The sequence below is a fragment of the Paroedura picta genome, chromosome 3 (assembly GCF_049243985.1).
Source record: "Paroedura picta isolate Pp20150507F chromosome 3, Ppicta_v3.0, whole genome shotgun sequence".
Taxonomy (NCBI): domain Eukaryota; kingdom Metazoa; phylum Chordata; class Lepidosauria; order Squamata; family Gekkonidae; genus Paroedura; species Paroedura picta.
In genome coordinates, this window is record NC_135371.1 from 16,530,949 (window position 1) to 16,546,522 (window position 15,574).

General features: G+C 47.0%; 1 protein-coding gene across 1 annotated transcript; it reads right to left on the reverse strand.

Moving 5' to 3' along the window:
- Positions 1 to 1,698: 1,698 nt before the first annotated feature.
- On the reverse strand, positions 1,699 to 9,760 carry NDUFAF3 (NADH:ubiquinone oxidoreductase complex assembly factor 3). The gene is made up of 5 exons (XM_077324928.1): positions 9,575 to 9,760; positions 6,053 to 6,245; positions 4,629 to 4,695; positions 2,646 to 2,746; positions 1,699 to 2,062 (listed from the first exon to the last, which is right to left on the reverse strand). Exons 1-5 carry the CDS (start codon positions 9,652 to 9,654, stop codon positions 1,967 to 1,969), a joined length of 537 nt encoding a protein of 178 aa, XP_077181043.1. The 5' UTR covers positions 9,655 to 9,760; the 3' UTR covers positions 1,699 to 1,966.
- Between the last annotated feature and the right edge of the window lie 5,814 nt (positions 9,761 to 15,574).

Below are 15,574 nucleotides of genomic sequence, written 5' to 3' on the forward strand. Positions count from 1 at the left end.
TGAACATTCTTTTGGCCTTCTTGGCATCTAATTTTCCACCTAGTTTAAAGGATTGCCTGAAAGAAAAGGTTTTTCCACCTAGTTTAAAGGGGATTGGCTGAAATGAAAGGTTTGTACATCTTTTACAAACTTAAGATGTATATCCTATGAATCCTCTCGAAACATACAGCCCTTGTTATTTCTGGCAGGAGAAGCCTTGATCTTAAAGCAGTTAATTTAGAACATACCTCCTCAAGGCTCAGATTACATTTCCTTTGGTGAAAGCAAGCAAGTTTAATTTCACTCATCCCTTTTAAGTGTCACCTGTTCTTTGGTAGTCCTAAGGCGAGAATTGTGTCGATAATATAGCATATATTTAAGGCATTCTTCAGGTTTCCTGAATTGCAGGTGCCAGCTGCAATCTGATGAAGCACGTAGGAGCTTGAGGGTGGGGTAGACTGGAGAGGAGCAGCTCTTGGGCAGGTGGAAGTAAGAAGGAGCCCCTAATAAAGCAGGTGATGTGAAAGGCCTATGCCAGAGACCTTGGAGAGTTGCTGTCAATCAGAACAGACAATACTGACTGCTCCATGATAGCGTGAAGTAGGGTGCAGCTTCTCCTTTTGATGGGACTCGCAGCTTTTGAGCTGGTGTTCTAGACGCATGCAGCTTGCTTGAAAAGTGACTGGAGGACAAGAGGTTTGCTGATGATTCAGTTAACCAAGCCCCGATTTTAAATTGAACTAATTGTGTAACTAATTGTGGTGCAGAGTGGCAAGCGGCAGAAATGCTGTCTGAAGCTGTCTGCCCATGGGGTTGGGAGTTTGATCCCAGCAGCCGGCTCTAGATTGACTCAGCCTTCCATCCTTCCGAGATCGGTAAAATGAGTACCCCAGCTTGCTGGGGGGTAAACGGTCATGACTGGGGAAGGCACTTGCAAACCACCCCGTATTGAGTCGCCAAGAAAACGCTAGAGGGCGTCACCCCAAGGGTCAGACATGACTCGGTGCTTGCACATGGGATACCTTTACCTTTAATTGTGTAATTAGATGATGGGCAGAAAAAGAATTGGTTCTTATATGCCGCTTTTCTCTACCCAAAGGAGGCTCAAAGCAGCTTACAGTCGCCTTCCCTTTCCTCTCCCCACAACAGACACCCTGTGAGGGAGGTGAGGCTGAGAGAGCCCTGATATTTTTGCTCAATCAGACAGCTCTGAGAGAACTGTGACTGGCCCAATGGCACCCAGCTGGCTGCATGTGGAGGAGGAGTGGGGAATCAAACCCAGTTCACCAGATTAGGGGCCGCTGCCCTTAACCACTGCATCATGCTGGCTCTCAACTGATGTCTCCAGGGCTTGGGTTACAGAGGCGCAAGGGGGGGGGGATGTTATTTCCACCAATGCCCTAAATCTCCTCCTGAAATGCTGCTCCAAGAAAAGCAGGGGGAGGGGAGAGAGAGAAAAACACCCACCCCCTTTCTTTGCACCTGCAGGGATTCTAGGTGGCATCCAAGCCAAGTGCTTCATAAAGCAAACAGTTCTTGGGTGATCCGTTTCAGAACTAAGCAGCCCGATGCAAGATGCCTGTTCTTTCTCAGCAAAGTGTTCAAGCTCTAGGAAAAGGTAACACGAGTGGGGTGATAATTGCCTCCTGCTCCTTTCGTACTAACAAGCCCCCCATACACACACACACACACACACACACAGACACCAAGAAGGCTTAGTTATGTGGCCTCAAGTTTATTCTGCATCTGCTTCACTCCAGCCTGTGCACTTTATGCACCAATATACTAACGTCACGCACTTCACTGAAGGCTAGAAAAATGCACGGCACAGTTCTCTCACTTGACAGCCTCCAGCAAGAGGGGGCCCCAGCCAGGTAGTTAAGATTGCAGCAGAAAACCAGAAGGAGCGGGGGACCCCCTTTCCTCTGTCGTTCCAGCGTCTTTTCCTCCCCACGGTCTTACCCCACAGTCTCAGCGAACTGCTGCATCACCATGCTGCCCCAGTATCCGGAGGTGGGATGAGGCCAGCAGCTGCCACCCGCCGCTCACTTGTCAAGAAGTTGAAGGTTGCGCAGGCATTGGGCTGAGAAATCAAGCAGGCAAAGGAATGAGGCGTGTCGGGAAACTGGAGGCAAAGCAAGCTCCAGAGAGTAAGCACCTCTGAGCAAGAGAAACGGAAGGGCTCAAATGTGCAAACCCTGAAGAATGCCCTCATTTCTCCCCACCTTTCCGTTTCCCAAAGAAGGTGGAGCAAGAGGTTTACTGATGCAGCTTGAGAAGATGATTATCCCTGTTGCCAGGGCACCGATATACACTTAGAAAGGAGATGGGGCTACAGTCCTCTCCCCCCTGCATGCACCCCAACAATGAGGGCTAGAAACCTGGGCATGCAACCAATGACTGGTCCCCACAGGTTGTGTATATACAGCATCTCCAGTCTTTGTCAAATGTCTCTGAACTGGTGGTGAGCTCCCCCTCACTGGCAGTCTTCAAGCAAAGGTTGGATACACACTTTTCTTGGAAGCTTTAGGATGCTTAGGGCTGATCCTGCGTTGAGCAGGGGGTTGGACTAGATGGCCTGTATGGCCCCTTCCAACTCTATGATTCTATGAACTCATTCCTACAGCAGAGGGCCACCCCACGCCAGAGCCCTCCGCATCCCTTACCGTGTCTTGTACTTCTACAGCAAGCCCGCACTGCCGCATTAACTTCAAGACAGCCGGATCCACCCTTTCCAGCTTGCTTCCGGTCCCCAGCACAACAATTTCTGTGGGCAGACAACGGAGGAAGGTAATCAGACGGCATCACTCCAGCTTAAGCACCACAGTCACCGTGCTGTCTGCCACGCGAGCCGTAGATCTGTGGTGCAGCCTCATCTTGGTTGCCCTCCTCTGGACATTTTCTGGTTCAGCGATGGGCTTTTTTGAGATGCCAGTCTGGTCCCTGCATCTCAAAAAAGCCCATCGCTGAACCAGAAAATGTCCAGAGGAGGGCAACCAAGATGATAAGTGTGTTTCCTCCCTATGAGGAAAGGCTGGAGAGTCTGGGATTTTTCAGTTTAGAAAAGATGCCCGGGGGGGGGGGGGGGGGGGACGGAATGGACAAGAGAGATTAATCCCAACAAATGTTCCATAAGACCTTTTTTAAAGGTAACAGCATCACTAAGCTGGGTACATGGTGGCTGCAGATAAACGTGTTAGTTGGTTAATATGTTTTTTATACTCAGTTGCAAGGTTGGAATTCAGGATCAAATAAACTTTAAAGTTTGCAAAAAAAGCAAAAAGCAGCTAAGTTACCGGAGATCACTGAAAGCCAGAAGGGTGGGGTGGGGTGGGGTGTCCAGGGAACTGGGCTTCAGCACTTGTGCCCGTGACGTTTTCCATGAAAAGCACACACATACAGCACCCTGTTTATGCCCCCTTCCCCCACAGCCTGTATACTCTTCTCCAAGTAAGGATGGGCCGCTCTCAAAAGGGGGACTTCATACAGGTATGATCTTTTGCTCAAGGAAGAACCACAAATGTACCTTGAACGTCCAAATTTTCCACTAAGTAACTCAATTCAATGAAATTATATTAGCCTATCACTGCTTCTCCATTTGTCTGCATTTGGGGGACCCCCCAAGGCAGAACTGCATCGTGCGGCAGAAGTCTGACTAGTTTTGATACCAGTAAATGTAGAGTTTGATGGTAAAGGTAAAGGTATCCCCTGTGCAAGCACCGAGTCATGTCTGACCTTTGGGGTGATGCCCTCCAGCGTTTTCATGGCAGACTCAATAAAAGTGGACAAAATACTGGAAGATCCATCACGGGTTCTCCCTTGCACTTTTCACTCCATTTTTGTTCAAAGCAGCTGCACGTGTGCATGCTCATGTCCGGAAGGCTCCTGGGAATTGTAGTCCATGGACATCTGGAGGGCCGCAGTTTGACTACCCCTGCTCTAGGAAAAGGTAACATGAGTGGGGTGATAATTGCTTCCTGCTCCTTTCATACTAACTCTCCTGCCATCTTCCCCATCTACTCTCCTGCCATCTTCCCCATCAAATCCAATGTCATGGTTTCACATACGTATTCTAGCTCTAAGGGACTGACAGTGCAATCTTAACTACACTTTCCTGAAAAGGAGCCCCATTTAATATACTTAAGAAGGATTCTGAATAAACCTGCTTAGGATCACTTAGATCGGGAATGGGGCATGGAGGAAGGGATAAAATGCCATCTCTTCCAGCACTGCTTTCCCAGGATAATTCAGGTTCTCCCAGAAGCTGCTTTTATCTAAAAAGTCCCACAGGCCTGGAAGGGCAGAATTGTTGTAGCTGTTAAGATTTTAATGTAATGCAGACTATATTTTTGTACTTTTTCTAGTTTTTGTCTTGTGTCATGTGGTTGATGTAACCTTCCCTGAGTCTGTAGAGAAAGGCCGGGTAGCAAAGATAAGAAAGAAATAAACTCTTCTACCTTCTCACTGAAGGAAACGTGTTCAACAGCACTAATTTTTAGGCACTATCTAGATCGAGGCCTTGCGTTAGTCCAGGTAAGATACTGGCTGGCAAACCTCATGCATTCCTAGCCTTGCAGCAGAGGCAGCTGCATGCCACTCCCATGAGCCCACCATCATGCGAGGAAGCCATACAGGATCAGCACACATACCTATCCTGGGTTCCAGCAGGCGGAATAGCGTGAGACTCTCAGCTGTGATGTCCTTGTGCGTGCCAACCTGGGATAAACAGAGGAGAGTGGCCAGGGGAATCCCATGAAACCAAAACTGAAAGGAGGGTCATGAAAAGCCCAGTGATTCATCTAGTTGGCCTCCAGCAAGATGTCCGGCTCCTTAATAAAGCACCCCCAGCCCAGCAACTACTTGTCTAGCCATTCCCAAACGACTGCAGGTAACAGTCCTACGGCAGCACAGAGCTTGAGAGCCCGGTTTTAAGACTCCAATTTATGCCACTATGAAATAAAACATATACCTTTAAAAAGCAGGCAACTCATCTGGTTTCATATTGTGTTCTCGTGGTTTTAATTGCATGTGTTAATTCCTTCAGTAAGCTGTCATAAACACTTTTTGGGGGCAGAAAAGCGGGGTATGTGTTCCCAAAACAAAGAAATAAAAATGCTAAAGCACTATTATGCAATTTATAGGCAGCCATTTTCTCAGCACAGCTAATAAACATATAGGAGCCAGTTTGGTGTAGTAGTTAGGAGCGTGGACTTCTAATCTGGCATGTCGGGTTCGATTCTGCGCTCCCCCACATGCAGCCAGCTGGGTGACCTTGGGCTCGCCACCGCACTGATAAAGCTGTTCTGACCGAGCAGGAATATCAGGGCTCTCTCAGCCTCACCTCCCTCACTGGGTTTCTGTTGTGGGGAGAGGAAAGGGAAGGCCATTGTAAGCCACTTTGAGACTCCTTTGGATAGAGAAAATCAGCATATAAAAACCAACTCTCCTTCTCCTCCTCCTCCTCCTCATCATCATCATCATTTAAAGCTGCACAGTGGCTCTGTTTTTGTCACCCCCGGCACCAGTCTGCCTCAAACCAATTCTTTCTCAAGAAAATAGGCTGTAGGTACTCCATGCCTGTTCCCATCTCCCTTCCATATCTGACAAGGCCTTCCTTCTTCCCCTCAGCCTTCGCCACCTGTATAGCAAACTGTGACTTGGGATGGGGAGAGGAGGGTAGTTAGCAAAGTGTCTGCCATTTCTCCTGTCTAGACCAGGGCACAAGACAGGGCTGGTTGGCACATGCAGGAGAAAGGGAGAAGTTGGGGCTCTCTGCTGCTTCAGACTACAGGTGACAGATTTGGGCTTTGAATGTTGCCACTCATTCAGAACCCAATTTAAACTCAAAAGCAGCACGACTGAGATAAAAGCACCGCACCCCCACCCCATACTGTTTTTCTCCTTTCAGGGAGTTCTTAACATGGGGAAGCGTTCCTCAGTGTGATCATGCACCTGCGGGATGAAGTGGCACAGTCCACCCTAAACATTCTGCCACTTCAGGGGCAAACCAAGCTTTGACCACAGGGTCCCCAGGTGCAAGACCCCTCGAAGGCTGAAACTCGTATGTACTCACGTTCCACTGGAGGATGGCTCGTGGCAAGACAGCACAAGGCCCGATCACCCTGTTGCCATTGATGGTGAAGCTCCGGTTAGTGTAACCTTCAATAAACATGATGTCCTCGGATTCTTTTTCCAAGCGACTGATGGTCGTCTTCTGGTATAGCTCATCGTCAGAAGGCGTGAGGCGGTGGCCTCGCTGAGGCTGCCTGTCATCAAGAGAGAATATCACAGGCTAGATTTATGTTACGTCAGACACATAGAATCATAGAATAGAATAATAGAGTTGGAAGGGACCTCATGGGTCATCTAGCCCAACCCCCTGCACCATGCAGGACACTCACATCCCAATCGCTCATCTACTGTAACCTGCCACCACTTTGCTTTCACAGAATCAGCCTCTCCGTCAGATGGCTCTGTTTAAAAATTTCCAAAGATGGAGAACCCACCACCTCCCGAGGAAGCCTGTTCCACTGAGGAACCGCTCTAACTGTTAGGAACTTCTTCCGGATGTTTTGATGGAATTTCTTTTGAATTAATTTCATCCCATTTGTTCTGGTCTGTCCCTCTCAGGCAAGAGAGAACAATTCTCCTCCATCCTCTATATGGCACCCTTTTAAATACTTGAAGATGGTTATCAGATCCCCTCTCAGTTGTCTCTTCTCTAGGCTAAACAGAACAAGCTCCCCCAACCTTTCTTCATACCTCTTGGTCTCCAAACCCCTCACCATCTTTGTTGCCCTCCTCTGGACACATCCTACTTTGTCAACATCCCTCTTCAATTGGGGTGACCAAAACTGAACACACTACTCCAAGTGAGGCCAAACCAGAGCAGAGTAAAGTGGTACCATCACCACCCATGATCTGGACACGATACTCCGTTTGATACAGCCCAAAATCCCATTTGCCTTTTTAGCCACTGAGTCACATTGCTGACTCATGTTCAATGTATACATACACACATACACATACAAACACACACACACAGCCATTTTCAGGAATACTGTGTTTGGAAGGATGAAGTAATTGAAAATCACAATAAAAAGATTCCCACCTTCATGTGTAAAGCACCTACAGAAAAAGAATAGGGGCTGGGGCAGAGTGTGGTAATACCTCAGCCTTTAACTGTCAGGAATACAAGAAGGTGATGTTAAATATGAGGGCCCAACTGTACAGTACATAGATCCTTGTCTCCTGTTGATTAGAGGTGCTTGAAAGCTCTGTTTTTGGAACTTTATTCCCAGGCAGGTGGGAATACAGAAATACTAAACGTTATTGGTATGAGTCCTGAAAGTCTCACTGCGAACGATGTTTTCTGACCTAAAATCCCAGCTTCCTCACGTAAGATGGCTGGAAATTGGTGATACCTTTTCAGAGCCACAGTCCTGTTACTTCACAGATTCAGACCCAGCACAATTTCATGGGCCAAGTTTATTCCCAGGCAGGTGGGGAAAGGAGACTTATGCCTTCCCCTCGTACCTTTTTTCTGACCAGAAATGGTCCTGGAGCCATTTGCTGCTTGAGGTAATTCAAATGTAACCACGCAGTGCATATCAGTTGCCAAACTGGACAAATAACTGCTCCCTAAGCAAGTCTTTTCAAATAATGAAAATAGCAAGGATTGATCCTCCTTTGCCTACAGCCATGGTTCAAATCCAAACCCGACCCTCACAAGCTTGAGAAATGTGTTTCAAGCATGGAACATGCCTGAGTGAATACAGGATGGCGGAAACACAAGGCTTATGTAGTGTACAGTTAGACTCTGAGTGGAACTGAAAATGCCCATTTCGCTCTGTATGATTATGAACACTGTAGAAATTGCGTACTTAACACAGAAATACTAAACGTTATTGGTATGAGTCCTGAAAGTCTCACTGCGAACGATGTTTTCTGACCTAAAATCCCAGCTTCCTCATGCAAGATGGGTGGAAATTGGTGATACCTTTTCAGAGCCACGGTCCTGTTACTTCACAAATTCAGACCCAGCACAATTTCATGGGCCAAGTCATGGCTGAACACTACCCCAGTATTAACATCCTCTCACTTGAAAACCCAAGATTCTCTGGTGGCCACTCCTTGCCTCAAGCTGTTCTCACAGAGCAGTCCTGTCAGAGCTCTCTCAGCCCCACCTACCTCGCAAGGGTGTCTGTTGTGGAGAGAGGAAGAGAAGATGATTGTAAGCTGCTTTGAGACTCCTTCGGGCAGTGAAAAGCAGGGTATAAAAACCAACTCTTCTTCTTAATCTGACCAGGGTTCGGCTTACAGTCAGTGCCCCAGACGGGCCTTAAAGATGTGAACAGAGTAGGAGGGAGAAGAAGGTTCCTTCCAGCAATCTGCCTAACTGAAAATCAACACATAAAGATACACACATGCACCCAACTCCATCAGCAGCCATCTTTTCTGCTGGCAAGAGAAGGACATTGGCTTGCTTTCACTGGTTTGTATTTGTTAGACACCTTAGGTTTTTATTTCAAAATAGAAGTGCAAGATTTGGAAAGTACCGTCAAGTTGTAGCTGACTTATGTTGATCTCAGAGGGTTTTTAAGACAAGTGGTTAAGCTGAGGGGTTGGACACTGCCTTCCTCTGCAAAGTTTCCTTCCAAGATCTGACCCAACTTCGCTCCTGAGATCTGACAAGATTGGACTATCCTACACCGTTCCACATCTTATTATCATAAATAAATGGCAATAAATTGAGAGACTGCCTCCAAACATGTGCAGGGTGCATTCTGCACCAAATAACTGGACAAAAGCAACTCAATATTTGAGAGCCAGCTTGGCATAGTAGTTAAAAATGGTGGCCTCGAATCTGGGCAATGGGGTTTGATTCCCCTCTCATTCTCAACTTGCATCCAATTGGGTGACCTTGGGCCAGCCAGTTTCTCTCCTGAGTTCTCTCAGCCTCACCTACCTCACAGGATGTTTGTTGTGGAGAGAAGAGAAAGTGATGGGAAGTCGCTTTGAGACACCTTCAGGTAATAAACGAGGTACACAAAACCAGCTCTTCTTCTTCTATGTTTGACATGGTTCCATGATTAAATACTTTCCCTTCCTCTCCCAACAACAGGCATCCTGTGAGGTAGTTTGAGGCCGAGAGCTCTGCAAGAACAGTTCTGGGAGAACTGTGACTAGCCCAAGGTCATGTGGACGAATGGGGAATCAAACCCAGCGCTCCAGATTAGAGGCCACTGCACTTCACCACCACACCACGCCGGCTCTCAAATGCAATGAATGCAATTAAGCCGTAATCAAGGGATGAGTCTGGGCAACTGAACTCCTTCCTGATATGAAGCTATTAAAAGGGACAGAAGCCCCGACCGCGAGGTGGAGATGAAGGGGTGTGCCAGCGTGTAAATCTCCCAGAGCCCTATGGAAGGGCGGTATAAACATCTAAATAAACAAACAGATCTACTGTGATCTCCCTCCACGGCGGGAAGAGAAGCACTTTTTAAAAAAAGACCCTAAGCCTCTTTCCCTTTTCCCACCACGTAGTCCCCGTCGGACCTTGAAGGCTGACCCTTTCAGGCTTTGTACCTACCCACTGGAGTAAAGGGGCTTCGTTGCAGCCGCGAATCTCCCACCCAGAAGGGGACTAAGCAATCTCAGCGAACCAGCCATGGGGGCGGAGAGCAAAGCGATGAGATCCCCCAGCAGCTGCACCCGCGAAGCCCCCGCAAAGTAGGTCCCTTCCCCAGCCACCTTTCCGGTTTCTTCCAAGGGCTACCACTAGATGGAGGCAAAATAACCTCCGTGCATGCAAAAGACTGCAACTCCCAGGATCCTTTGCTTCCCATGAGAAGGCGGGTTCAGGAAGACGATTGGCTAGCTGGCTTCTCAAGCACTGGAAAGGGCGGCTATTTAAATTGCCTTTGGGATGCCCGTGCAAAGCATGGGCAGGATTGCAAGAAAGCAGAGGCTTGCTGAATGGCGAGAGGCATAGGGGAGCCTGGAGGTCGTCTGTGTGCCTGAAAAAGTGGGAAGGGGCTACTCAGAACGGCTGATCCCATTGTGCAGCTTGCAGGAGGAGGGCAAGGGGTGGTGTGAGAGCTGTGTTTAAATACGTAAAGGGTAAACCTGTTGAAGAAGGGGCCATCTTGTTTACTGCAGCTTTAGAAACAAGGACTAGGAGGGATGGGTTCAACGTAAAAATTAGGAAGCATTTTCTGACGGTGAGGGCTGTTTGTAGATGGAATGCGCTGCCTCAGAGGGTGGTGGACTGTCCTTCGTTGGAAGTTTTTAGGAGATTGGATAAGGATACGATTTTTAAGTCCCCTAGAAAGGGGGCTGGCCGCGATGGCCCTTTGTGGTTTCCTCCAGCTCTGTGGGAGTTTCCAGTGGGGGAAAGGGGACCATGCACTGTATACTCATGAGTAGGGATGCCAGCTTCCTGATGAGTATCTCCTGGCTTTACAGCTCATCTCCAGGTGACAAGAGATCAGTTTCCCTGGAGAGAATGGCTGCTTTGAAGGGTGGACTCCATAGCGTTATGCTCCACTGAGGTCCCTCCCTGCTACACATCCCACCCATTCCTGGCTGCACCCTCGAAGTCTCTAGGTATTTCCCAACCCAGAACAGGCAGCCCCTATGCACAAGGCTGCACGAAAAAAGTGGACGATTCCAAAATTGTAACAAAGGAGAGACAGAATCTGTCCAGTGTACAAGGCTGCCAGGTCACCCCAATTGCTCTGTTTTAAGGTGTATTTCAGGTAGCACAAACAAAGCTGGGGCAAGGACTTTACTTGTGACTTTGGGGAACTGCTGTCTGGCAAATTGAATAATACTGGACTTCAATGGAGTAATGATCTTCCATCTAAATATGTTTCGTCCAATTAATTGCTGACGGCTCTCACGGCCAGAGTCAACTGGCTGTTGTGGGTTTTCTGGCCTATGTGGTCCTAGTCTGGTAGTTTTAGCCCTGATGTTTTGCCAGTAACTGTGGCTTGCATCTTCAGACGTAGGACACGGGAATCTCTCCGTACCAAAGCGTCCTGCAGCGGTTCACACACGACAGCTGCCACTATTGATTTCCTCTGCTAGTCGTCCAGTCTTGAGTTAAATGGCCACTTCGCCCTAACAGGAAGCAGCAAGTGAGCTGATATTCTCAACCGTTGTGGCTTTCTCCTCCTTCTGTTAGTCCAGTTTACACTGCCTCCAATAAGTTTCCTGTTTTTTAATCGTAGCATGTGGCTCAGTTCCACCATGCAGGCAAGCGCGTGGGTGGCTGCTTGAATCTGTGCTGTACTGGGTGTGCTAAACCAGGCTTTGACTGAGCAGCTCCGCATATGGTTGCCCTGTAAGTCTCACAAAGGAGGCTATTTTTGCCATATTGTCTCAGCTCTCCTCGAGAGGTGGTTTCACTGGAAATTGCTGCAACCACAAACAGTCTCATCTCACTAATGTGTTGCAAAGTTGTATGGTGGCTTCCACATGTCTGTACTTCTTCATCTGAAGTCAAACCGCCCTGAGCTTCTGGGGAGGGTGGTATATAAATATAATAATAAATTAATTAATAAACAGGGAGGAAGTATGCTCAAAGGGGCAAGAAGTCTGCAATACAGCCAATCAGGACACAGAGGAGATAATCTGAAAAATATCAGGAAGTTCCTGACCTAAATATGCTAACTGCACATCTCCTCCAATGCCCCCTATAGGACATTCCTCGTATTCTGTTCCACCGTGCACACTACAGATCTTGCATATTCCAACAAACACCAGTGTTATGTTAATGTTTCCCACAGCAAATGTGTAAAATTTGACAAATTTATTTACCTTCTTTAATACACAATGGACAGTGCTCAGGGAGATGGAGTATCCTGGGGGGTATTTATTCCTGGGTATGTAGAAACATTTATCTCCTTTTCAGAATTTAGTGCTTGCAGCCAAAACACCCATAGATGGTGCTGTAAACACCATTACTGGTCTTGGGAAGAAGGAATGACCTGAGGTATAAATTGTTTTGGTGGTAGCTCAAGGAAAAAAGTATTTGGAAGGTAACTTTCAGTCCTCCAGCAACAGTAGAATGGCTTGGCATTCTGGATCTTGAGACACAAAGAATGGAGTCAGATTTGTCCTCATAAGAGGTGCTGAGCTTCACGTCCAGCATCCTGTCTCATATAGAGACCAATCAGTCCCACTGGAGCAGACTTTCTCAACCAGGGTTTGTGAATGGGGTTTCTTGACTGCCCTGGTTTCCTGAATAGGTGGGAGTTAATTCATTTCTAAGAGCCTCTTGTGGCGCAGAGTGGTAAGGCAGCCGTCTGAAAGCTTTGCCCATGAGGCTGGGAGTTCGATCCCAGCAGCCGGCTCAAGGTTGACTCAGCCTTCCATCCTTCCGAGGTTGGTAAAATGAGTACCCAGCTTGCTGGGGGGTAAACGGTAATGACTGGGGAAGGCACTGGCAAACCACCCCGTATTGAGTCTGCCATGAAAACGCTAGAGGGCATCACCCCAAGGGTCAGACATGACTCGGTGCTTGCACAGGAGATACCTTTACCTTAATTCATTTGTAAACATCTGGAAGAAGTTCCTGACAGTTAGAGCGGTTCCTCAGGGGAACAGGCTTCCTCGGGAGGTGGTGGGTTCTCCATCTTTGGAAATTTTAAAACTTAAGCCGGATAGCTATTTGACAGAGAGGCTGATTCTGTGAAGGTTCAAGGGGGTGGCAGGTTACAGTGGGTGAGCGATAGGGTTGTGTGTGTCCTGCATAGTGCAGGGGGTTGGACTAGATGACCCAAGAGGTCCCTTCCAACTCTATGATTCTATATAACCATATATGGTCATGTTAACCCACCTTCCCTCCCAAATGACCAATAGGCCTGGAGGGGATGAGAAGGGGCATGTACATTGGGCATGTACACAGTTATGCTTCCCAACTAAATTCTACATGATCATGACACTTCAGGGGTTTCTTGAAGCCCTTGAAGAATGTTTCAGGGGTTTCTCAGGTGTAAAAAAGGTGAGAAAGGCTGCATTGGAGGAATAACAAACAGGACCAGGAGGGCAAGACCTTGCACCAGATGTTGTCTCCTAGCACTGCTATTCAGAGATTAATAACTGTCTAGATGAGGAGTTCCATGTACTTTGACTAGAAATCATTGATAGATTTCTCCTCCATATCTGTTATCTCCCCCTCCCCCCAGTTATCCATACTAATGGCTGGTTTCTGTTTCTGATACGTTCAAATAATTTATTTTCCTAATTGTTTTTCCAAAGGTTTTCAGCATTATTCCTCATAAACTTACTTTTTGTTTCCCTTGTGTTAACTTGCCTTTGTTTGGCCATAGCTGGTGCTTCTTCTCTTCCTTTGAGCAAGACAGCTAAAGAACAAAAATACACAAAAACCCAATGTACAAACGGAACAGTTTCTATCACTTAACCTGAACCCATTAAAAGTAATTGGCAAATGTTTTCCCCCCTGAAAGTTAAGCTCTCTTTATGAAATTATTGTACAACAGTGTGCCTGTGTGTTTTAAGGAAATTTTTTAAAAAGTTAGAAGAGCTTTGATCTTTTAGCTAATTCATATGCTTAGTGTAAAAAAGAGAGCCATTTTGTTTGAAAATTGTTAAGGAGGTGGTTCTGTGTTCATGATGACCTTTGGCTTTACATTCAAAAGGTTCCAAGCTGATTCCTCATCTTCAGTTTTAAGAAGCTAATACTCTCTTGGTGACTCGGAGAATAAGCAGAGATCGGCAACACGGTCATTTCAGATCTTGCCTCAGCCAGAAGTTCACAAAATCAGGCAAGTTAGAGCTTCAGCTCTCTCCATCTGCAAATGTAGGCTAATACTTGCCTACCTCATAGGACTGTAGCAGAAATACAAGAAGATAATGTGTATGAAGTACTTTGAACATAGAAAGTGCTATATCAATGTTGCGGTTACATTTGAAAAATACTGGCTCACAGGGCCAGGCTAAACGATATGTGAAGGAAAATCTTTTTTTTTTTACTTCAAACGAATTTTAATTGGGAGTTCAGTGTACGGGGGGTGGTTAACCCTTTCTGCATACTTTTTTTTGGTGATGCCATTTCACATATACACCCCTCTGAGCTGCTATAAAATTTGCTGAGTTCTTAAGGAAGATGGAATAGGTTTTAAAATAAACAGAGAAATATTGGGCCTGTGAAGAAAGGGAATACAAGGCATCATACAGATGACCTGGCTGCTTGTGCTGGCTGCCCCCCCCCCTTTTTTCCCCCTGGGTCCCAGAATGTTTATCTCTTGAAATCTTTATTAGATGCGTTTATTATTTTTATTATTTCCACAGCCAATCATTTGGGTTCTTTTAAACGTGCTTTTAACAAGAGTGGTTTTGTGATTGGCAAATGGGACAACCAGGTAGTGCACTACACAACTGGCTTTTCTTAAGAAACAGGAAGAAATGGCCGCTTCTGTATTTGGAAGTTTGTACACCTTCCCCGGAAAGGGAGAGGTGCTGATCTACACCCGGCTCACCATTTTAGACCTACAGCTTAAAAAAGCCATCTGCTTCCATCTTGGCTCTGGGGAAAGTGATAATAGGGAGGGAGGGGTTGTTTTAGAGACAACATGGATAGCTTTTGTGGTTGGGATTTGAACTCTAAATTGTCTACCCTTAGTATTCATGACCACATCGTATGAGATGATGATTTATTCGGCAAGACAGAGAGAGATTTGGAGCTTGTGTGCGTGTTTCTGTGAGTGTGAAGAGGGAAAAGGCTGAAGACAGCATCCAACGAGGAGCGATGAGTTCTTGGGGAGTGTTTGGCCTTGTCTCAGCCAAAGCCCAGGGTTAGGTTTCAGGCTCTTTCCCCCCTGCTGATACCAGGCACCTTCCCTCATACCCTCCGACACCTGTCCCCCCACCTAAACATGAGCCAGAATGTCTGGAAAACACCGGTCCTTCGGGACATTGGGGTATTTCCATACACACCACCTGTGTGTTAATTGGAAACAGGGTGAGACGCTGACAGACCCCACCCTGTCTAGTGACAGATGGGCAGCCTCACCTTTGCGAAGCCACAAACTTAAGTCTTTGTTAGTGTCCAGGCGAAACAGGTAATGCAGATATGCATATATCTTTAGCCGTTATCCTCAAATGTACATGTAATACCAAATGTATCGAACAATTAAGCTTTCTCCCTAATCCTCTGTTGGCAGCAAAGGATAGGACCCAAAGTAATGGGTTTAAACTACGTGTGAAACGGTACTGGCTAGATGTCGGGGGGGGGGGATTTCACAGTCATAGCAGTTCAGCAGTGAAATGGGCTGCCTAAGGAGGTGGTGAGTTCCCCCTCACTGGCAGCCTTCAAGCAGTGGCTGAAAAGATTCTTGTCAGGAATCATAGAGTTGGAAGGGGCCATACAGGCCATCTAGTCCAACCCCCTGCTCTACACTGGATCAGCCCAAAGCATCCAAGACAAGTGTGTATCCAACCTTTGCTTGAAGACTGCCAGTGAGGGGGAGCTCACCACCTCCTTAGGCAGCCTATTCCACTGCTGAACTACTCTGACTGTGAAAATTTTTTTCCTGATATCTAGCCTATATCGTTTTACTTGTAG

Bases quoted from the DNA above. Each gene is read 5' to 3' on its own strand.
- NDUFAF3 (XM_077324928.1), bottom strand. From the start codon at position 9,654: ATGGCTGGTTCGCTGAGATTGCTTAGTCCCCTTCTGGGTGGGAGATTC. The intron at 6,246-9,574 runs GTAGGTACAAAG...TCTTGATGACAG, and splicing joins AAGCCCCTTTACTCCAGTGG to GCAGCCTCAGCGAGGCCACC. The intron at 2,063-2,645 runs GTAAGGGATGCG...TTGATTTCTCAG, and splicing joins CTGTAGAAGTACAAGACACG to CCCAATGCCTGCGCAACCTT.